The sequence below is a fragment of the Cebus imitator genome, unplaced genomic scaffold, assembly GCF_001604975.1.
Source record: "Cebus imitator isolate Cc_AM_T3 unplaced genomic scaffold, Cebus_imitator-1.0 Scaffold66, whole genome shotgun sequence".
Classification (NCBI taxonomy): Eukaryota; Metazoa; Chordata; class Mammalia; order Primates; family Cebidae; genus Cebus; species Cebus imitator.
In genome coordinates this window covers 5,345,487-5,370,110 of record NW_016107381.1, presented here as the reverse complement: position 1 = coordinate 5,370,110, position 24,624 = coordinate 5,345,487, and the positions used below count along the sequence as shown (strand labels likewise).

Genomic DNA, 24,624 nt, shown 5'->3' with positions numbered 1-24,624 from the left:
GTTCCATCAGCCTACGGGTCTTATTAGCTAAATGAGCCACGGCGTGAGTAAGGGGTAAGTAAGAGATGAGGTTAGAGGCTACAGGAATCTAAGAGTTAAAGGGTGATAGGAAAGTGTCCCCTGTAGGGACTGTTCCTATTGGGGGACAGGGCATGAATTTCAGGGACCATTGCCATGACTTTTAACCAGTAGGCCTCTTATTCTTGGACCTAGTCTTAAATATATATCAAGAATGAGCTCACTTTTCTTACCTATAAAAAATGAGTATATTGAAGAAAACACAAATAAATGGAAAGACTTCCTGTGTTTATGTACTGTGAGACTTAATATTGATTGTTACTACCCAAAGGGATCTGAAGATTTAATGTAATCCCAGTGATTGTTTTTCACAGAAATAGAAAAATTAACCCTAAAATTCCCATGAATCTCAAGGGGCTTGGCGTAGCCAAAGCAATCTTGAAAAGGAAGAAGAAGTTGGAGGCCCCACACTTCCTGATTTCAAAACTTAGTACAAAGCTACGATAGTCAAAACAATGTGGTTCTCTCATAAAGGCAGACATCCAAACAATTGGAATAGAACAGATAGCCCAGAAATAAACCCTCTTGTATATGGTCAAAAGGTTTTTAACAAAGGTGCCAAGGCTATTCAATGGAGAAGGGACAGTCTTTTTAACAAATTAGAAAAACTGAATATTCACATGCAAAAGAATGAAGTTGGATCCTTACCTAACACCATCCACCAAATGCAACTCCAAATGGATCAAAGATCTAAATGTAAGATCTAAAACAATAGGATTTTTATAGGAAAATACAGGGGGAACACTTCGTGACACAGTGTATTTGGCAATGATCTGTTGGACCTGACACAGGCAAACAAAAGAAAAAGTATGCAAATTAGACTTCATCCAAATTAAAAACTTTAGTGCATCAAAAAACACTACTAGCAGAGTGAAAAGGCAACTCATAGAATAAATGAAAAATATTTGCAAATCATATATCTGGTAAGCAGTTAGTATCCAAAATGTATAGCTATTACCTACAACTCAATAATAAAACCAAACAATCCAATTAAGACATTAGCAAAGAACTTGAATAGGCATTTCTCCAAAAAAGATATACAGACGACTTAAGCACGTGACAAGATGCTCTACATCACTAATCATTAAAGAAATGCAAATCAAAACCATGAGATACCTACTCACAGCTATTGGGATGGCTATTCTCCAAAAATGGAAAATACTAAATGTTGAGGACGGTGTGGAGAAATTGGAACCCTGGTGCATTGCTAGTGGGAATGTTGAATAGTGCATCCACTGTGGAAGGCAGCATGGTGGTTTCTCAAATAACTAAATGTAGAATTACCATATGGTTCAGTACTTTGATTTCTCAGTATATACCAAAAAGAATTAAAGTAGGGACTCAAACAGGTATTTATACGCCCATGTACATAGTAGCATTATTCACAACAGCCAAAAGGTGGAAGCAACCCATGTGTCCATTAATTAATAAGTGGATAATCAAATGGCATACATACATACAGTGGAATATTATTCAGCCTTTAAAGGAAGGAGACCAGGCATCGTGGCTCATGCCTGTAATTCCAGCACTTTGGGAGGCTGAGGCAGGTGGATCACCTGAGGTTGGGAGTTTGAGAGCAGCCCGACCAACATGGAGAAACCCCATCTATAATAAAATTACAAAATTAGCCAGGCGTGGTGGTGCACGCCTGTAATCCCAGCTACTTGGAAGGCTGAGACAGGCAAATCACTTAAACCTGGGAGGTGGAGGTTGCGATGAGCTAAGAACATGCCATTGCACTCCAGCCTGGGTGACAAGAGTGAAACTCCGTCCCAAACAAAAAAAAAAGAAATAAAAAGGAAGGAAATAATGGATGATTGGAATGCAGAAACATTTTTTAAAGGAAGGAAATTCTGATGCATGCTACAACATGGATGAGCCTTGAGGGCATTTTGCTAAGTGAAATAAGCCAACCACAAAAGGACAAATACTAGATGATTTCTCTTATGAAAGGTATCTAGAGCTGTCAAATTAATAAGCAATTCCACTTATAAGAGGTCTCTAGAAAGTAGAATGGTGGCTTCCAGGGGCTGTGAGGAGGGAGTCGTTAGGAGTTGTTTAGTGGGTCTAGAGATTCTGTTTGGGATGATAAAGAAGTTCTAAAGATGGGTGGTTGTGATGGCTGTACAACAGTGTGAATGCACTCAATGCCACTGAACTATACACTTAAAAGGGTTAAATTGTATGTGGGCATTTTACCACAATAAAAAATAGTTATAATTTAGCTGGACAAGTGTAGTATATACAGAGGCACCCATGTTGCAGACTTTGTAGGCTTCCTCAGGCTCCATTTAGGTTTTTGTTTCGTTTTGTTTCGGAGGCAGGGTCTGACTGTCTCCTAGGCTGGAGTGCAGTGGCATGATCGTGGCTCACTCCAGCCTTGAGCTCCTGGACTCAGGTTATCCTCCTGCCTCAGCCTCCCAAGTAGCTGGGACTGTAGGCATGCAACATCAGGCTTGGCGAATTTTTTTTGTTTTTTTTCTTTTTGTAGAGACAGGGTTTTGCTGTGTTGCCCAGGCTGGCTTGAACTCCTGGGCTCAAGTGATCCACCCGCCTCAGTTTCTCAAAGTGCGGGATTACTGGCATGCGCCACCACACTCAGCCAGAATTTGGTTTTGTTGAGAGGTAAAAAATGGAATGTTCACAATACAGATAAAGATTTAAAAGGGTTTTTTTTTAGTTATTGTTTTTTTTTTAGGTGGCAGTATGGTGAAGTTTTTTGAATTTTTCAGAAAGAAGTGCCTTTCTTTTTGGTACCTTGGGAAAGAATATGGTTAGCCACAGGCATTCATGCCTTGGGAAAGAGGCTCAACCACATTCCAAAAATACTTCCTGAGAAGAGAGTCAGAGTCGAACAGACCTGCTGATTTATTGTTAGTCATGGGAATACAGGTTCTGGATTAAACAGTTTAGAAGGGACCAGGTGTGATGGCTCACAGTTGCAATCCCAGCACTTTGAGAGGCTGGGATGGGAGGATCATTTGAGCCCAGGAGTTTGAGACTAGCCTGGGCAACAAAGTGAGATCCCATCTCTACAATAATAAAGTAAATTAGCTGGGAGTGGTAGTGTGTGCCTGTAGTCCCAGCTATCTGGGAGGCTGAGGCGGGAGGGTTGCTTAAGCCTAGGGGTTCAAGGCTGCAGTGAACTATGATCAGGTCACTGCACTTCAGCTTGGCCAGCAGAGTGAGACCCTGTCTCTAAAATATCCACTTACGGGAAAAAGTGGGAAATAAAATGAAGAGCTCTTCTAGATAGTTTCCTGGTAATGGATTTCCTAAAAACCCTGACTTGATCATTACACATTCTATGCATGTAACAAAATATCAAATGTACCGCATACATATAGATAAATATGTATCATTTTTTAAAGTCTGTAAATTTTTTTTAACAAAGGAAAGTGGCAGAGATGTTAGTGTCTGAGCACACAAAGGTCTGGGAAAGATAGGGTGTTAGTCGGTATCCTGACAGGAAAGGGAGGCTGCACTCCAATGAAGGTGGCTTTGTAGAAAGTAGAGTGGGCAGGCTCCAGGGGAACCACAGGAGCAGTACATTACCCAAGGCTCTAACAGCTGGGACCCGAGGGGGTGAGTGCAGGGTGGTACGAGGTTCACTGACCCCGCAAGGAGGGAGTCCTGGGCATCAGTACTCTGACCTCACCCACCTCCCTCTCTCCTATATGCTCCTGAAGGCGGTGGAGCCCATTGGGGTTCTCCAGAAGGGTCTGTCTCTGGGGGCACCAGACAGGGTAGAGAGGGTGGGTGGCAGGCACATCTGGAGGGGAAGGGAAGGCACCCAGCACAGAAATTCACAAAAAAAGGCCTCACCACGTTGAATAACTTCCTTCTAACGATGTTTTTCAAGTCTCATCTGTGGGATATTTTTGTTCACACATTGACCCAGAAAGCTTCATTTCCAGCAACTGAAAAACTGGCTTAGACAAAATGTGAGAAGAAAACCACGCCATCTCATAGGATGTTCTACACATTCTATATTGAATTAATAGACCATGAGGAAGTGTAATTGCTCTCTAAAGAACGTATTCTATAGTTCTGATTTCCTTTTTTTTTGGAGACAGAAGCTCTGTCTCCCAGGCTGGAGTGCACTGGTGCAATCTCAGCTCACTGCAACCTCCACCTCCCAGGTTCAATTGATTCTCCTGCCTCAGCCTCCTGAGTAGCTGGGATTGCAGGTACCCACGACCATGCCTGGCTAATTTTTGTTTTTTGAGTTTTTTTCAGTAGAAACAGGTTTTCACCATGTTGACCAGGCTGGTCTCAAACTTCCAACTTCAGGTGATCCGCCCTCCTTGGCCTCCGAAAGTGCTGGGATTGCAGGCGTGAGCCACTGCACCCAGCCTCTGAATTCCTTTTCTAATTAGGTTCTGTCACTCTGCCCATGGCCAGGCTGGTGATCAGCTCTGTTCGCTCTTGGTCCTTTCAACTTTCAAATTCCCTGAAAATTTGATTCAGGCTTTCTCTGTCTGAGCAGTTGAGCCCTCCTTAAATGTAACATGCCAATGCTCTATTTTATATTTTTAGAATCATAAAAGTAACCTGAGACTATTTAACCCAGGAAAAGATACACATAGCAGTGGTTAAGGACCTGGAGTTGAACCACCTGGGTTTGAATCCTGACTGCCCCTTATTAGTTGTGTGACCTCGGGTGGGTCCCTTGATCATTCTGGGCCTCAGTTTCCTCAACTGTGAAAGGGAGTTATCACTGGTTACAGCTCCTAGGGTTGTGGTAAACTTTAAATAAGATGACGTGCCCTTAGCACCCTGCCTGGCGTACAGCAAACAATCAGAAATGATGATGGTTACTCTTGTCTCTTCCTTGCTGTTTCACCAAACCCCTTTCATTCCTTCCCTCAGCTCCTGCTTAGCCTCCACCTCCCATGGCCTCCATGAAACAGACCCTGGTCTTATTTGACCTGTCTCCCTCCCCTTTTCTCCTGTGTTGATTCAGATTGTAAGCACGTCCAACGCCTCCCAGGCAGTCACCTTGGTGTACGTCGTGGGCAATCAGAGCACGTTCCTCAATGGCACCGTCGCCAGCAGCCTCCTCACCCAGCTCTCGGCTGAGCTGGTGGGATTCTACCTCACTTACCCACCACTAACCATTGCTGAACGTGAGTATGGCCATGCCGACGGGGACCCCAGTGTTTCCCCTGGGGCCTTTCTCCATTTAGCAAACAGTTATGGTGCCAGGCCACATATGACCTCCTTTATCATAAAGTGACAGCTAAAATATGTGATGCATTAAGGTTGAATTGATGAAGTTTAGTGCACCTCAAAGAAAGCACTTGCTGGGTGCTTTCATCCTTCACATTTCTCTTATCTCATTTAATCCTCAGAACGGCCCTATAAGACAGGTGCAAAATTAGCCCCGTTTTGTAGAGGAGAAAACTGAAGTTCCAAGAGGTTTCATAAGATACCCACTCTCACATAGTGAGCCATGGGGCCTGAGGTTTGAACCCAAGCAGTCTACCTTCTGAGCTTGCAATTCTGCCTGCTAGGGCAGCTGTCCTCTGCGCAATCTGGGTTGCTATGGTTTTTCTCCCGCTGACGCCATCAAATGTTCCCAGGCCTTCGGGATCGGCCCTGCCTCCAGATATCATAGTGTGACTCATTTGCAGTCCACAGTGTGACTTCACTTGCTGAGATCCCCACAGTGGCCTCAGCCTCTGTGGCCTCATCTTCCTCTAACGTTTCAGTTATATAATCTCATTAACATGCAACAGGCATAGACTTCAAAGATGCAGCAGGCTACATTTTGTATCCAAATGTTTATTTGGTAGCCAAAGGATGGAAAGGTTTGAACTCCTAAATTTAAACATTCTTACATTTCACAAGATCGCTAGGCAAGCTTATTTTTTAATACATATTAGCAAAATAGTCTCATAATTTCTTTCCTGTAGCTGTTTTCGTTACTGTAAATAAACAAGATAATGTGCATGAATATACTCAGCACACTGTAGCCACTCAATTTTTTTTCAAATCTTTGTTTAATGGCAAGCTCGTGTAAATGTCCACATAGTAAAGAAAGATGACTCTGGATTTTAGAAAAAAGATGATGTCATAAATGATGGCATTACATCACATATCAGCATATGAAGACTTTATTTTCCATCATTCTTTTATTTCTGAAAACAACTACAATTTATTGAGCACTAACCATATGCCAAGGCAATGTACCAATCCCTTTGCATGTATCAACTCCAGCAGTCACCATACCTGTAAAGAAATATGGACCTTTTGTTACAAGCATTTGGCTACTAAACTTAAGTCCTTGACATTGAAAAAAGCCGTCCAAAAGGTAATCATTCCTAACAATGTTAGTGATGGTCAGATAATTTTAAAAGAGAAAGTTACAGCAGACAGGTTCCTGCTATGGGTCTTGTTGAAGAAGGTGTTCTGTTTGAACAGAAGATTTTGATGAAAAAACTGAAAGGGCAGAAATTCACAAATCCTGGAGAACTGTCCATCTACAAGTTGGCCCTTTACTGAGTCTTTTAGTTTTCCAAACAGTGAGATTGTTTTGGTCCGTTATGTCCTAGAATCCCTAAGAATCACAAAGCAGGATTTAGCTGCTTGCTATTTTTTCCTTAACAAAATTTCAAATAAGCCAGGTGCCATAACACACGCTCGTAGTCCCAGCTACTCAGGAGGCTTAGGTAGAAGGACCGCTTGAGCCCAGGAGTTCAAGAACAGCCTGAGCAACATATCAAGATCCCATCTGAAATATAAATAAATAAACAAATAAATAAAATGAAACAAATCAAACCTATAAAAGTAATTGGGCGTGTTTCTTGTTTGTTTTAGCGCTGGAATATCCCAACCTGGACATATCAGAAACTACCAGAGACTATTGGGTAATTACAGGTAATCTCTTACTTTGTTATTTCCCCTCTTCGTGCTGTCAGATTTTTTTTTTTTTTTTTTTTTATTTCAGGCCATTCAGTAATAAGATTGGCACTTTTCTTTGCTCCTGTCTTATAAGTCAGGAAGTTACTTCTACAGGAGCAGAAGTGAATGGAGTAGATAACATAAGACATCACAATGGAGATGAATATGAGCTAAACCATTTAAAACAGCTTTCAAGTCCTCACTCAGTGGCCCCCTCTTTGGAAAAAGCGACTCTATCAGAGTTACAGCATTAACCCAAGGAGGTCTAGGGCATGTCCCTGTGAATGGTGATCAGTTTACAGATGGAAGGCCTTTCTGCACTGCCCTACAAAACCCAAATTAAAGTTAGAGGAAGGCTGGGCTTGTACTGGCCTCTTTGTCCTGGCACGGCATGCACCCACACTCATCCTGGCATGTCCTGACAGTGAGGGTGTTTGGAAGTAGAAGCGGATTCTTCTGGTGGTGTTTTCTCTTTTGTTTCTTGACATTTTCCAGGGGAGCTTTATGGAACAGCAAAAAAGTTCTTCTTTGTGTATTTCATAAGCCAGACAGTAGTTCTGGGAATTGGAGAAACAAGGATTGGGAGCTGAAGAGCAGATGTTTGTAGGAGGAAAAGTGGCCAGCCTAGCCAGGAAGGAGAGGAACAGGAGGAGAAATATATGAGTCTGTTGGCACTGCCATAACCAAGTGCCGCAGACCGGGGGCTTCAACAACAGGCATTTATCTGCTGTCAGTCCTCGAGACTAGATGTCTGATCGCCTTCTTTGTAGACCTCTCTCCTTGGTTTAGTCATCTTCCTGCTGCATCTTCACATGTCCTTTCCTCTGGGTCTGTCTCTATCCCAGTCTCCTCTTCTTTCAAGGACACCAATCATATTCAATTAGGGCCCCCCCAATATGACCTAATTTTAACTTCATTACTTCTTTTTTTTTTTTTTTTCTGAGACCGAGTTGTTCCTGTGGCTCAGGCTGGAGTGCATTGGTGTGGTCTCAGTTCATTGCAACCTCCACCTCCTGGGTTCAAGCGATTCTCCTGCCTCAGCCTCCCAAGTAGTTGGGGTTACAGGCAAGCACCACCATACCTAGCTAATTTTTTTTTGTATTTTTAATAGAGATGGGGTTTCACCATGTTGACCTGGCTGTTCTCGAACTCCTGACCTCAGGCAATCTGTCCGCCTTGGCCTACCACAGTGCTGGGATTACAGGTGTAAGCCGCCATACCCAGCCTAACTTTATTACTTCTTAAAAGGACCAATCTCTAAATACAGTCACATTCTGAGGTTCTTGGGGGTTAGGGCTTCAACATAGGAATTTGTGGGGACAGACGAGGTGTGGTGGCTCATGCCTGTAATCCCCGAACTTTGGGAGGCTAAGGAGGGTGGATTGCTTGAGGTCAGAAGTTTGAGAGCAGCCTGACCAACATGGTGTAACCCCATCTCTACTAAAAATACAAAAAAAATATTAGCCCAGCATGGTGGTGGGTGCCAGTAACCCAGCTACTTGGGAGCTCGAGGCTGGAGAATCACTTGAAACCAGGAGAAAGAGGTAGTAGTGAGCCAAGAGCATGCCACTGCACTCCACCCTGGCCAACAAAGTGAGACCATGTCTCAAAAAAAAAAAAGAATTGGAATTGGAGGGGGACACAGGTTGGCCTGTAACAGGCTGGAGGAAGATCCTGCAAGTCCTAGAAGATGTGCTGGGTAAGCAGCCTGGTCCCAAACCTCCCTTCTGTCCTCTCCCATCCCCTCTCTCACTCCCTGTCCCAAACAAGCAGCAGATGGGCTGCTGCCTAAAATACTAAGGACGGCACACCCCTGCTGGATGAAGCCTGCTCGAGAACTCTTCTAAACTGTAGAACAGTGCATTTCTTTCCCCCCGCTGCAGAGCCATCGGTGTGCGGAAATGATTTTACCTGCTAAGAAAGCAAGCAAAACAGCCAACCCACCAAGGTTTATGCCCAAGAGGGAAACAGTGCTAACCCAGCAACACATTTTTGGAGCCACTGGCTTATGTAACATTTACAAAATCACATTTCCTCCGGGTGTTTTTTAATGTAGAGCTATTCCTCCTTTCTATAAACTTTAAGGTTTACATGAAGCGATAACACATCCACCCTTCGCCACAGGTGGTCCTTAACCTCTTGGGTCATCCTTTCCTCATCTACCCGTGTCTTGCCCTGCCTCTGTTTTGGTGACATAACCTCAATCAAAAGCTCCATGCTGGGTCATGTTTTCAGGATCTCCTCATGTTTAGTTCTCTGCCCACTCACTTATGAACCCCTTATTTGTTATTGCTGTTTGTGTTCAGAATAAACAGAGGCTTCCATCACTGTGTTTAGGGCCAGCTGGATCAGCTGGTTAGGGCTTGGGAGGGGCTGGAACCAGGTCTCAGGGTGATCATCCTGCCTTCTCTTTGATCCATGGCCACCTTCTGAAACCCTAGGTAGTCACCAACCAAACTACCCCATAATTTACCAAAAGGGTAGTGGATGGGGACCTAAGAGATCCATCCAGCCTTTAATCCTGGACATGCATCACAGGCTTTCTGTCTTCTGCTCATTTCTAACAGCCAAGAGGATTTGAAGCCGTCTCTCTTCTGTAGTTTGTATTACAAAAGCCTGACATGTTTTCATCTGTTTTCCAACTAAACTTATATTAAATAGATTTTTGCAAACTGTACATACTTCTCCTATCTCAGAGGGTAGGTTCCTTCTTGATGGAAAATCATTGGCTTAAGGTGACTCCTGAAGTCTGTCTTTACAGAGAACCCAGGGGCTACCTGCCACTCAGGGGTCCTGCAGTGAGGTTTGTATATATGAGGCAGGATAGAAATGTGCAGATTCAATATTGCCACCAGACAGAGGGGAGAGCTGATTTCAGGCTTATCCGTCTGCCTTTATTTCACCCGCCAGAGGCCAAATATCCCAGACCCAGCAAAGGTAGAATTTCTTCTGGTCTCAGCTCTGCCATTTTCTTCTTTTTTTCTTTCTTTCTTTCTTTCTTTTTTTTTTTTTTTGAGACGGAGTTTCACTCTTGTTATCCAGGCTGGAGTGCAATGGTGCAATCTCGGCTCACTGCAACCTCCGCCTCCTGGGTACCGGCAATTCTCCTGCCTCAGCCTCCTGGGTAGCTGGGATTACAGGCATGCGCCACCATGCCCAGCTAATTTTTCTGTATTTTTAGTAGAGACGGGGTTTCACCATGTTGACCAGGATGGTCTTGATCTCTTGACCTCGTGATCCACCCACCTCAGCCTCCCAAAGTGCTGGGATTACAGGCGTGAGCCACCGCGCCCGGCAGCTCTGCCATTTTCTAACCTAGCGTGTCCTTGAGCAAGCCACTCGGGCCACGTGGACTTCACATTCTCCTTTTGTAGGAGGAGGGAGAAGTATTAGCTGAGTATTAAGATTCTTTCAGTGCTAAATATGTAGGATCCAACCACAAATAAGACAATTTAGCCTGAGTACGGAAGTCTGAACCTGGCCCCAGTGTGATTGTGAATAAAGAATGAGTAAGAGAACGGTAATGCGAAAGTCATTGAATCTTCTGGACAAAGCTCCTTTGAACCCAGCTGGGGATGTGTCCGACTCCTCTAAGCTGTGAGTGGTGGCCAAGGCTGGGGGGCCAGGGCCCTGGCTGATGTGCTAGGGAGCTGTTATCTTCCTGGTTATCTGTGCCAGATCCGACCTTCTGTGGTTCTGTGGTTTCTGTGTCTCTGTGAGATAGAGGGGTACACACCCCTTTCTGCCGCCGTCCCGGTGAACAGAGAGGGTACGGGAGCCTGAGCCTGCCACATTTTTCAGTGGAAGGGGGAGGAGCCATGTCCTGAGACCCCTTTCCATGCTTTGCAGGTGTTTTCTTCCTTTGGTAAGGATGTGTTTAGCAAAGAAGGGGCACATTGTAGCAATAGCAGCTATCTTTTATTGGCATTTCCTTGAGGGCCTTATGATAGCACCAGGCTAGAAGGATTTTTTATTGAATTATCTTTTCTTAGCAGTGACACAATCAGTAGTAGATCATGATTCCTGTGTTTTCAGATGAGGAACTGAGGCATAGAGAAACTCAGCAACTTGCCTGAGGACACTCAGAAAGGGGAAGCCAGGATGCAAACTCAGGGCCCTGTCTCCTCCCCAGCTGCCCCCTAAGAAAGACACATTCCCTTCGTAAAGACTGGCGATGAAGTTGTGGAGATTGTCCAGTTGATCCCCTGTAACTCCTTGGGAGGTTCCCACAGCCTCTGGCACTTCTCTGGAGGCTTTTTTTTTTTTTAACAAAAAATTTTTATTTGTTGGGTATGTTGGCTCACACCTGTAATCTCAGCACTTTGGGAGGCTGAGATGGAAGGATTGCTTGAGCCCAGGAGTTTGAGACCAGTCTGGGCAACATAGCAAGATCTGATCCCTACCCCCCCAAAAAAAAAAAAAAAATAGCCGATGTGGTGGTTCATGCCTGTAGTTCTGGCTACTTGAAGGCTGAGACTGGAGGATTGCTTGAGCCCAGGAGGTCGAGGCTGCAGTGAGCCATGATCCTGCCACTGCATTCCAGCCTGGGCAACAGAGAGAGACCCTGTCTCAAAAGAAAAGAGAAAACAATTTTATTGTAAAATACACCTAACATAAAAGTTACCATTTTGAACATTTTTAAGTGTACAATTTAGTGGCATCAGGTATATCCACAATATTGTACAACTGCCAATGCTATTTCCGGAACGTCCCCTGGAGGCTTTTGACTGTTCCCTTTATTTGATGTCTGTCTTTGAAGCATCACTGAGATTCCCATAAAATAATCCCCAATGATACCTCTTGACTGTCCTGTGTCCCCTCTCTTACTCTTGGCCAGTGGTCAGGAGAGGACAACTTAGAAGTTATTTGATCTGTCATTTTGCTAGAGGGGTTCTCTATGACCCAGCAAGTACATGGGCTTTTCTGTCTGGGGCAAAGAGGTAGGCCAGCCCTTCCTTGGTCTGATAACTGTGTCATGAGGGATTCCAGGGGGTCCTCTGGGACCTGACGCAGTGGGAATAACACAAATCTTTGTTTTATGAATTTGCAGGAATTTGGCTGATGCATGAGCTGGAAGTGTCTCACAAGGGCCCTAGAGAGAGAGAGCTGCTCTATACTCTCCAGGGGGATTATTTGGCATTTATGGCTTCAAAGAAGTAATTTCAGAGACTTAGCTGTGGGTTTTCTTGCTTGCTTGATATATTTAAACATCATTCTCTGTATCTATTGTTGCCAGTGATCTGGGCTTGTCTGGAATGCGATCATTAGTGTTGGCTGCTGGTAGTCCCTTGTTGTACTGGATGCCGTAACTACAACACGTTCTTCACCTCCAAGCTATTTCCATATCCTGGTAAATGGATGGTTTCAATGATCCTTGGATAGAATCTGGTAGAAGAAACTATGTTAAATGAAAAGTCTCATAATTCCAGCCCTTGCGAGTCTTGGTCTCTTTAAGAAAATGAGATTTGCTTTTAGCATTTTTACTTTTAAGCATGACTGTGTTTGAAGAAAGCCTTTGTGTGTTTAGGATGAAGTCTGTTTCCCAAGAGATGTGGAACAAGGACTGGACTTTGGGGGCAGACAGAAAAAGGGAGTTGCCCTCATAGTAGGTGAACACAGCAGTCCTAGAACATCCCTAGTGGCCATGAAAACCCTCCTCCTTGCACCCACCATGGCTGCAGCTGTCATTCATGACTTACCTGTTGACTACGGTGTAGATGGGACCTACCAGGGGAGAAAGGATGGGGAAGAAGGGTGCTCCCTTTATCTTCCTCTCAGCAGGCGCTGTTCTAAGCTGCTTTGCATATCCTGTCTCATTTAAACCCTAGAGCTCATTGGGCTTATGTGGGCTGTGATGTGTACTTTCTCATTGCCTTGTTATAGAAAAGGACTTGGACTCAGAGAGGGCCAGTGGCTTGCCTGATGTCCTGAAACTGATAAGTGCCATAAGAGACAGCCCCCTCTTTCCATTCAACTGTCCTTTTCTTGAATGAGAGAGCATCTGAGGGGCCTGGGTAGCTTTGGGGTGGTCACTCAAAGGACCCCATAGAGGAGGCAGAGATGAGGGCACTGAACATGGTAGTCCACCCAGATATAAAGGATCGAGTTGCAGACGGAGCTCAGATTCCTCAGCAAGGCTGTTGAGAAGGCAAAATAAAACAGGAATAGCCCTGAGCCAGACCTTGAGTGGAAACCAGCAAAAACACTCATTACCCACACCTGCAGCTCTGCCGTATTCCCATGTGGACTTTTAGTAACACTGATCATCATCTTAAGTGACGTTTGGGTTAAACACAACAGTATTAACGATGCCACAGCTTACAGAGGAACAGGGCCCAGGTTCTGGAGTTATACAGTCTGGCTTGGGTTTGGACCCTGACTCTGCTGGTTATTAGCTGTGTGAACTCAGGCAGTCACTTAATCTTTTCAACATCTATAACATGTGGATAATGATTGTCATGGGGCTGTCACGAAGATGAAGTGAGGTAAGGATGGCAAAGCCCTAACATGAGGTAGGTCACAGTGGCCCTTGGTGGCCTGTGCAGGGTCAGTGGTGCTTGTGCTTACTGAATCGGCAGGCAGCCCGCCTTCTGAGCCTCTCCTCTGCCTTCTGCATCCACAGTGCTGCAGGGCGTGGACAATTCGCTGGTGGGACTGCACAACCAGAGCTTCGCCCGGGTCATGGAGCAGCGCCTGGCCCAGCTCTTCATGATGTCCCAGCAGCAAGGCCGGCGGTTTAAACGGGCCACCACCCTGGGAAGCTACACTGTGCAGGTGAGTGTATGCAGAGCCACTGGGGTTTTCTAATAACTAGGGGTGGAGAGGGGGGAATGCGCTTCCTGAGACTAAATAAGTCAATGTGCACAGAGGAGCATCCATGCTGCAAACTGAGTAAGCTGTTTTATCAAATGCTGCTCTTAGGTTTTGAGAATTGATGGTCATAACCATCAAAAACATGAAGGAGGGTGAGAGTTAGCTGCTCCTCAGACATTGTCACTAACTGGGTTATAACAAAAGGAAATTTCAGTACAAAATCTACACTCAGGCAATATTTGAAACAAAAAGTTGTTGGTAAGCAAGGACATCACCAGCTGGTTCAGCAAGCTCAATGAAATCCCAGGTCTCTGTCCTTTTAGACTTGTTCACCTTCATTCTTCTGAATGGCAGATGCACCATTATTCCAGAGACAGGATTCTGTTACCTGTATGTAGTCAGTTTCAATAAACAGACCCTTCCAAGCTTATAGTGGACACCTGATCATATAGAGATTTAGGCTGGAGGAATGCAGCAGACACTAGTTGTGTCCATCCCACATCCCCTTACTGTTTCTGTGCATGCCAGTTGGAGTTCCAACAGGCAGCCTCTGAATCTTTTCCAGAGGGCTGCTTTTGAGATGCCAAAACCTGCTTTGCCCATGCCGTGCTGGCTGAAGGTGCCTGGGAATTACCAGTGATAGGGGTGTATAAATACCCCAGCTCTCGCACTTCTTGGCTGGGAAAATTCTGAAATGTATGTTTTAGATCATTTTCAGAACTTTCCCATAGAATTAAGCTTTAGTCATCCACTGCATCACTGGCTTAATAACACACCCCTTGTAGGCTCCTTCCCATTCCTGTGTTACCTCCTCAGCCTCCTGCCAGTTCCTTGCACCTCTCAGATAAACTGGAAACACTCAGCTCTTCTCAGGGTCTGTTTCTGAGGGAACCCAGTCAAGGCAGTAGCTATCCCCAGGAGGAGAGATTCTAAACCTATCTAGATACTTTAGCCAGTTCCTGCGAGAGTGGGGGCCTCTCTGGCATATTCTAGCCAGTCTGCCTATCTTGACTTACACTGTCACCACTGAGAACTCATGTCCAACATGTGTTGTGCTAATTAACAAAGCTCTGTTGAGCATGATGTAAAATTAGAGAAGCCCTCCTGGTAGCTGCCTCTGGAGTTGGGACTTCCTAACTGGAATCTAGCAGACTACCCCAGGCATGTGAACCCCTGATTGATGATTGATCACATCTAGGGTGTAACTAAACCATAGCACACATGCCTAGTATCACACTGTCTGTGAGTAAGCATTTTAAAGGAAATTGCAGCCACTAGCATAGTCTGTGTACAAATCTGGTCCCCAGGCAATCTTGAAAGTATAGACAACCCTTCTTAATGAACACAGTTCCCTGCATGAGTCATCATCATGCCCCTGACGGAGACTCCAGGTCCCTCCATTCGCACTTGGTGAATTTGGCCCTTTGTCCTATTGGATGTTGCTTTGGTTCTAAAAGTCTTTGGGTCTGGGATGACTGTATCATGAGATAAAGTGATGGTTAAATTTGCATGTCAGGTTTGTGATTTCTCCTTCGTAGGTTCCATGTGAGCTCTATAATTTCCACTCTTCCAAATGACAAGAAGAAAGCACTGGTGCTCGGATAACTGGGAACTGGGATTTGCATCAGCCAAAGAGGGAGAAGGGGCCGCTCTACAACCCTGGTGTTATTTGTAAACCTAAGAACCCTAACACATTTTGCGTGCCAAAGGGCTCAGAGAGGTGTTCTTTCTCTCATTTCTTCTAAGAGCTCAGTGCACTTGGCCCCTTTAGCTGCCTGGAAAGTCTGAATGAAGCAGGTGGGGTTTTATTTCTGCAAATCCCTAATTTACGGAGGCTGTAGATCACCTTGTAAGATATCCTTAAACAAATCTTGGCAAGAAGAATTTGCTATTAAGTTGAAGTTGGGAGCAGCTATTAGATATTGAATGGTCATTCACCTTCTACTGGATTGTACTAACACTTTCCGCACCTCCTTTCCCACTAGGAAAAGGAATAACATGCCCAAGTTTCCCCCCCAAAATTCACTCTGCATGGCTTACAATATCGTTCTACCCTGAGGCCTTTCTTCTGGGCTTAGATCATTTTAAAAGATGAGCTACCTTCATGAATATGGAGATTTAACTGTCTAGAATCTAAAGATATTTCTCTAGTTGACATACTTGAAAAACTGAGGCCTAAGAGGAAACATATGACCACGAAAAATTTTTAAATATTTGACTTAATTTGTAACCAAAGTAAGGCAAGTTTAAACTACCGCAAGATACAGTTTTCACCTACCAAAGATTAGTAAAATGCTGCAATCCAGTGTTGATAAGGGTGCAGTGAAAAAGGCGCTTTCAAACAGAGCAATTGGGTACGACTTTTCTGGAGGGAAAGTTAGGAATTTAGACCAGAACGTTTTAGATGATCACAAACCGACTCCTAGAAATTTATCTCAAGTACATTCAAAAAATTTTTTTTTGCTGAATAATATTCTCTTGTATGAATATACTACAGCGTGTCCATTCTATTGATGTATGCCTGGGCTTTTCCAGTTTGTAGCTATTAAACAAGGGTGCTGTGAACATTCTTCCACAAGTCCTTTGGTGGCCACATGCTTTCACTCATCTTAGGTATATAGGCTGAAATTACTGGTTCACAGGGTTGGTGTACATTAGCTCTATAGGAAACTGCCAGACCTTTCTCCAAAGTGGTTGCACCATTTGCACTCTCACCAAACAGACAGGTATTCCAGTTGTTTCACTTCCTCATCAACGCTTGGTGTTGTCAGTTCTTTAGCCATTCTGGTGGCTATAGAGTGGTCTCTTGTGGTTTCAATTTGAATTTCCCCATTGAACATTTTTTATGTGTTTATTGGTTATTCTTCCTTTGTGAAGTGTCTGATCAGATCTTTTGTCCATTTTCTGTTGGGTTGTAGTAATATCTACTTTCTAATTGTTATGTATAGCATATCTACAAAACAGTATAAGAAAGACACAGGCCGAGGCGAGCAGATCACGAGGTCAAGAGATTGAGATCATGCTGGCCAACATGGTGAAACCCTGTCTCTACTAAAAAATACAAAAATTAGCCTGTAGTCCCAGCTACTTGGGAGGCTGAGGCAGGAGAATTGCTTGAACCCAAAAGGCAGGGATTGCAGTGAGCCGAGGTTGTGCCACTGCACTCCAGCCTGGCGACAGAACAAGACTCTGACTCAAAAAAAAAAAAAAAGATAAAATAATCCACAACGCAATGGGTAAGAACATTATCCTTACCTTATCCCAAAACCATTTATGTGTTTTCTCTGATTGTACTCCCTTCAGAGTTGAGAGTGAATCCAAATTTTGTATTAAATCATTCCTGTATTTTTTTGTATAGATTTTACCATCCACGCATGTATTATAGTTTTGCTTAATTTTGAACTTTATATTTTGTGATTTGTTCCTTTTGCTCAACATCAGGCTGTTGTATTCATCCACAGTGATACAAATAGCCATAGTTCATTCATTTTCACCACTACACTATAGTATTTCATCGTGTGAGTATGCAGTAGCTCATTATCCAATCTATTATTAACAACTTGTGAATTTGTAGTCTTTTTACTATTATAAACAATGTTTCTATCAACATTTTTATAATATCTTTTAATATCCTGTGAAACTCATAATCTGTAAAATAAAGGAAAATACTGTAATATTTATGATTTGTCAATTATAACAGCAAAAAGTTGATAACCTAAATATTTAATAATCAAGGCTATTAGTTCAATTTACCAGGCATACATATGGTAGAATGCTATGTAGGTAGTAAAACTTACGTTTTAGTATTTATTATTATCAGTTGTTAATTACAGTAGTTAAAAAATTAGGAACAATCTAAATGTTTAATATAAAGGATTCTTTTTTTTTTGAGATGGAGTCTCACTCTGTTGCCCGGGCTGGAGTGCAGTGGCATGATCTTGGCTCATTGCAACCTCTGCCTCCTGGGTTCAAGCAATTCTCTGTCAGCCTCCCGAGCAGCTGAGATTACAGGTACCTGCCACCATGCCTGGCTAATTTTTTGTATTTTTAGTAGAGACGAGGTTTCACCATCTTGGCCAAGCTGATCTTGAACCCCTGACCTCATGATCCACCTGCCTTGGCCTCCCAAAGTGCTGGGATTACAGGCATGAGCTACCACACCTGGCCAATAAAGGATTCTTTAAATAAGTTTATGAGATATGCATGAGAATGTCATGTAAAAATAAACGTTTATGCTTTTGTTGTATTTAAGGTCCTTTAAAAATGCAAGTAAAAATTGCAAGATATTGTATCTAGACTATGATAAATAATTTTGTAAACTGATAAGGAAAAGGTTTGTGTGGGAAAAAACAAAGAATGGAAGGAAATACTCTACAATGGCAACAGTAATTAGCTTGTGATAGAAGGATTACAGATTGTTTTTACTTTATTTCTTGATGCTTTTACATATTTTAAAGTTTTCCTATAGGGAATATGTATACCTTTTAGAGTTAAAAAAAAAAAAAAAAAAGAAAAGAAAAAGCACAGCCAGTATTTTAGAAAAAGAACATTGGGTTTCTAAGAAGTGCTTTTATCAGAGATCTTTTGAATTGCAGATGTCTAAGTTAATTTTCCCCCCTCTCTGGCAATTACAGATATTTGAAATTAACAGTCTTGATTGAGAATAACCTAACATGCCCTGAATTAAATACAGAGGCCTATTTTCAAATGAGGCCAGAGTTCTGTGGATGCTGGGAGACATCACTATCCTGTGTTTTCTTCTCCAACTGCAAACTGTTCTTTCCAGATGTTCATATTTTTCGAACCCTTTTTTCTCCTCCCAGTTTCCTGCTCCAGCGAGAGCAGGCTTCTTGAGAGACTGGACATAGGGAGGTATGCAGAGGTTGGTGCCTAACCACAGAAGACTTCAGCAGTCGTGAGAGGAACATCTGCTGATCACCTGGGTGATTGCAGGGTCGATACAAGATGTCCTGTAAACACCCGGCCTCTCTTTTTCTGAAAGATGGTGAAGATGCAGCGTGTGCCAGGCCCGAAGGACCCGGCGGAGCTGACTTACTACACCCTGTACAACGGGAAGCCTTTGCTGGGGACCGCAGCTGCCAAGATCCTGAGCACCATTGACTCCCAAAGGATGGCCTTGACCCTGCATCATGTTGTCCTTCTGCAAGCTGACCGTAAGGGGATGGTCTTTTTCTTCAGTCTTTTTAATGCCATTAAATGTTTCCTGAGAATCAAAATGATTCCCCAAACTTATGGTGATGGTCTCAGAGCTAAACATATTTGCATTCTGGAAGGTTCGTAAATCAATCAGCTTTGTTTCTGTGTTGTTTGATGCGATAAGGGATACGTTTTGGATATTGGAAGTATGATAATGACACTGCTTTTCCCCCAAGTCCTACCTACCCTTCCTCTTTAGCATAATCTAGTGAACAGCTTATGAAAATCACAACTGAGATTATTTTTGTATGCCAGAGGATTTAGAGATCATTTGATTCAACAAACATTTGTAGAGTTCTACATGAAGTCGCTTAGTGCTAGCGGATGTATGGAAGTGGGCGAGACTTGGCTGCTGCCCTTAAGGATCAGGGAGAGTTAATGCAGGTGCAATGGCACGGAACACAGAAAAGTGCTGCAAGAAGGCAGTGTGTGATGCGGGGTCAGCAGAGGGAGGGTTTGCTTCAAAGGGGCATCTGGAAAGGGTGAGCAGAAGAAGGATGTTAAGAATAATAGCCGGCTCGTGGAATACCTTCCCCTGTGGCAGCTACTATGCTGGTTACTTCACCTAGATTTTCTCACTTTCTATTCTCATTGGGGCAGTGTTTACTCAGACCTAAACCATAGGAAAGGAAACCAAGGTTCAGAAAAATAAAATAACCTGCCTGGTATCACAGAACAAGTGCTTAGGTAGCCAGGATAGGAATCTGTCTGACTTTGAACCTGTGTTCTTAACTATGTGGCACTCAAAGATTTCCGCAGAGGGAGAAGAAGGGGTGCGTATTCCAGAATGAGAGAACGTCATGAGCAAACGAATGGAGGTGAAAAGTACCAGGTACACTTGAAAAATGAGTTCAGATTGCCTGGGGTGTCGACACCATGGAGGAGTTAATGGAATTGGAAAGGTGTATTGATCGGGAGACTAAGGCCTTGAATGACAGCGAAGGAGATAGTACACACTCAGATCAGCAGTGGGGTGCTGTTGAAGATTTCTGAACTAAGGAGTAATATCATTGGAACTGCCCATTTTTAGGAAGCTTAACTAGGTCAGCAGTGTCTAGGATGGGAGGAGACAGGATGTGGCAGGACCCATGAGAAGGCTCTATGGTGTCCCGGGCATTGGGAATCCAAACAAAAGCTATAAAGAAAGTGGGAGAAGGGGAGAGGGTATGAGGGTGAGAGATTGGGTGGTAGAAATGTTAGTATTTGGCATCACACTGAGCATGGGAGGCAGGAAAGGTTATCTCCCGTGGGTTTGCTTTCCTAGCTGATATCCTTGCTCCCCAAGTTCCTGACACCTGGCTCACGGTCTTCCTCTCCTGCTCAGCTCTTGCCTTCATCCAGTTTACTTTTGCTTCCAGGGTGATAATCCAGACCTTGTATTGTCTTGCTCAGCCAGCACATCCTCACAGACACTACTTTGTCTAGGAATGACAGTGGTCACTCTCTGCAATCTTGTTTTTCAAAATGACACTTTTAACCGAGATTCTCTTCCTTTGCACCTCTCCCCTTGCCTCCCTGTGGGCTCCGTCCTCACTTGCTCAACAGCTTGCTTCATCTGTTTTGCCACACCCTCTTATGTGGATTCCAGAGTGTTCTGTTCTCAGCTCTTTCTCCTTCTCTCCAGGTGGGGAATAAATAGTAGAGGAAAGGAGTGAAAACCACTTCCGGTTCCCAGGCGAGAGCTGAAAGTGCTAAAAGTGGACACTCGGAGAAGTGAATGAATTGGGGATATTTCAGGGGACAGAGCCGATGGCGCAAGATAATGATTCTGTGTGCAGCAGGGGGAGGCAGCGAGGCTCAGAGGAATCAAGGGTGACTCCTAGGTGCTGGCGTGAGCTTTGGTTGTGGTGCCGTTTGTTGAGATACGGAAGTGCAGGTGGAAAAGGAAAAGTGGGGTTGGAATGGAAACGGGGAGATGGAACTGAAAGTTTCGCTGTAGACATCTTAGGTGTGAGATGTCTACTAGACACCCACGTGGATCTTGGAAGACATAAACTCAGGAGCCATCAACATGTAGGCGACATTTAGAGCTAAGGAAATAGGTGAGAATAACCAGGTGGGTTTAGCTAGAGAGAAAAGGGAGAAACTGAGCCCCAGGGAATTCTCATGTGGGAAGAGCAAGAGCGAGCAAAGGACACTGACCAGGAGCAGCCGGTGAGATGGGAGGAGAGCATGGGGTTCAGAAAGCAAACAAGGACAGCAGATCTCATGGGAAGAAGGGAGGGCACTACTGTGTTGATTTATATTCCTGAGAGGCAGAGCGTGATAGGGTAGAGATAAAGGGGACTGGAGGTTGTGACCTTAGCAGGAGTGGTTTTGCAACCAGAGGGGCTGAGAGGAAGAACAAGGTGGGGAAGTAGTGAGAGCAAAGGGAGGAAATCGGGACCATTGTTGGAGTGGCTCTGTGTTGTCCCAGTCATTGAGAACCCGGACAAAAGCTAGAAAGCTAGAATTGGCGTGTGCTTGAATATTGAAGGATGCTATAATGGAGAGGGAGCAACTGACAACGCAGAAGAGAGAGGCAGGAATGGTAGGTGCACACTCTGTAAATGAATGAGGCAGTGGGACCTAGTGCACAGGTGGAGGGGTCTGCAGGGACAGCCGATCCTTTGTAATGAGGGGAAAGTGGAGTACAGGGGACACATGGTATAGAAGCTTGCAGACGCTGTCTCCGATTGTTTCTGCTCTCTTGGGCATAGTGAAGTGAAGTTGGCAGCTGAGATCAAGGTGTGGAGGGTGGATTTGAGCCGGGGTGTGGTAATCCACACAGAGAACGGCAGAGCAAACTGCCCAGGAAGCGCTGAAGACTGGCAGGCAGGGCTCTGCTTCTCCTTGGCCTTCCGGCTGTGTCTGCACCCCTTCTCTTTCTTTCAATCCCAGTTCCTTTGAAGCCCCCGCTTCCTCGCTGTAGTCACCTCAGGGCCCCAAGAGGCCCCATCACTCCCTGGAGATTTTTGCACCTGGCTCAGACTTCCTTTCTAACACTTCTTCTGTTCCCGCCATCTGCGACTTTGGCCTGTCATTTCTGTGACAGTTCTGTGACAGTCACTCTCTGTACTCTTATTCTCAAAATGATGTTTTTAGCCAAGATTCTCTTCTTTCACTCCTCAAGGCTACCCCAGGCCTTGAGGTACTTGGGACGGGCATGAGAAGGAGAGCTGGCTTCATGGAGAGCACAGGTGAACGGAGTGTTGGGAGAACCTGTTGAGGCTAATGGACTTTGCTGGTGGCAGCTGGGGAGCAGTGGATGGGGTCAGGGGCCAGGACACGAGAGAGCCATCCTATCAGATTAGACTCATGGGGCATTTTGGGAGTGAGAGTCTGGGAGGTGAGGGATGGCCTGGAGGCTCAGCTGTCACTCAGAGAGCCGAGATCCAAACCCTGTTCTGCCAGTCTCCAAGGCTGCCACCTCTGACCCTTCTAACCTCACTCCTTTGTGTCCTTCAAATCCACTCAGTCCTCTCAGTTCCTTCCACAGTCACTCACAAATCCATTTCCTTTTCTCCATCCCATCATTCTCTCCCACCATGGCAGTAGCTTCCCAAATGACTCACTCTCCCGTTAATGTGCCTTCCACACTGTAATTAACGTCATTGTAATAAAACATGGATTCTGATCTTACATTGACTCCACTTTAAAAAAAATACTTGCTGGCCCCCTGTCATTAACAGAATAAAATCCAAACTCCTGTCTTCACAGCAGGTGCACTCAGCAAGCGTTCAGGAATCTACATGGCCTGGTCCTAGGCTGCGTTTCCAGCTATGTGGCCTGCATTTCTCTCCTTCATATCTCAGGCCACGCAGGGGGTTTCATCCTGCAGGCTCCCTCTTCCTTGAAGCCTTCCCTGGCCCCCAACGCACAGCCCTTCGTCTCCCTTAGTTCCAGGAGCTCCCATTGCCTGCCTCACATTGGGCTGTAACAGTTGTTTTCTGTCTCTCTCCCTCATGAGCTCTTTAAAAGCGGGTACTGCATCTCACTCATCTTGGAAGATCTAGCTTCTGTTCCTTTCTGGTTCGATTCTTGTGAAGGCAAAGGAGCCGCCCTTCACCAGATGCCTCTGCTAGGTGCCAAGAGAGGCATGTAATTAGGAGACACCATAGCAGTCGAGAGAAGAGCCTTTGATATGAGGTAATCCAGGCCCAGGCCCTGCTCTTCCATTTTCTAGTTACGGAACTTGGGGTCAGGTTAATTAGCCTCTCTGACCATCATTTTCCCCATCTGTAAAATGGTAATGTAAAAAACACCTCCCTAATAGAGCTACCTAGGAGATTAAAAGAGAAAATTATTGCCTAGAAAGGGCTTGGTGCAGTCCTGGGGCACCTGTTAAACACACAGTAAGTGGCAGCTGAATCTCTCCTTTATCGGTGATGTTGGAGGACTTTAGGAGAGGAATGGAGAGGAATGAAGAGGAAAGGAGATTTGAAGGTTGAGAACCCATATGATACAGAGAAGAGGGTGCAACTGATGGAGATGGAAAGGGGACTGGAGAGGAGAGGCATTGTAGAAGGCAGAAGGTAACTGATTGAGCTGTGCTGAGTTTAAGGGGATAATTACACATATCACGGGGATGCCAGTGGGATATTGTAGGGTGTTGCTGGGATTCCGATGGAGTGCTGATAGGATATTGGGGGTGCTGATGGCATATCAGGGGTGCCAATAGGATAGATATCCTATGGAGGTTAGGAAAGGTGTTGGGAATTCAAGCCTAGACCTCCGGAGAGAGATTTAAGGTAACACTATAGACTGAGAATTCTGTGGATAGAGATTAGAATTAAAATCCTGGGGAAATGTGAATGCTTGGGGAAGGAACATAGCTAGCGGATGAAGAGGAAAGCAAGAGGACATCCTCTGGGACATGTGTCCGCCCCGGAGCAGATGAGGATGAAGATAATGCCAGTGAAGAAGAGGGCAGAGATCTTTAAAATCCCATTTTCTCCCATTAGTTTCAAAATCAGCCTACAATGTTCATCTGAGGTCAGGACTTTGAATAGAGAGTCACAGTGTTGAATACTTTGTCTCTCTGAAGGGAGAGTGTCTGCATTCTGTGCCTTCCAGAGCCTTCTAAATGACTAATTCTAGAGCCAAGACTGGAGCATGCAGTGCCCATGTGACTCACCTCATCACCTCTGGGTGTCAAGGCAGCATTTGACTTCACGGAAGCAGCTGGAGGTTTTCATCTGGTCCATTTGCAGGGTCTGGACTGAGAGACACTTCAGAGCTGTTATCCAGCTGACAGAATAGGGAAAATTCTCCCCAAGGAGAAGCATACCAGAGCAGAAAGTGGTTTGCTTTATGTGACCACCAGACATTTATCTCAAAACATGCTACTTGGCTGGGCACAGTGGCTCACACTTATAATCCTAGCACTTTGGGAGGCTGAGATGGGTGGATCACCTGAGGTCAGGAGTTTGAGACCAGCCTGGATAAAATGGAGAAACCCCATCTCTACTAAAAATAAAAAAATTTAGCTGGGCATGGTGGTGGGTGCCTGTAATCCCAGATACGTGGGAGAGTGAGTCACAAGAATGGCTTGAACCTGGGAGGTAGAGGGAGGTTGCAGTGAGCTGAGATCGTGCCATTACTCCAGCCTTGGGGACAGAGGGAGACTCT

At 44.7% G+C, this 24,624-nt stretch overlaps 1 protein-coding gene across 1 annotated transcript in view; it reads left to right on the top strand.

The window, feature by feature from the left end:
- Positions 1 to 24,624, top strand: part of KIAA1549L (KIAA1549 like) — a 173,540-nt gene that overhangs the window by 57,568 nt on the left and 91,348 nt on the right. The window contains exons 10-13 of the mRNA XM_017530550.2: positions 5,045 to 5,207; positions 6,901 to 6,960; positions 13,607 to 13,758; positions 18,800 to 18,971. Of these exons, the coding sequence (XP_017386039.2) occupies positions 5,045 to 5,207; positions 6,901 to 6,960; positions 13,607 to 13,758; positions 18,800 to 18,971 (547 nt within the window). The remainder of the gene's footprint in view (positions 1 to 5,044; positions 5,208 to 6,900; positions 6,961 to 13,606; positions 13,759 to 18,799; positions 18,972 to 24,624) is intronic.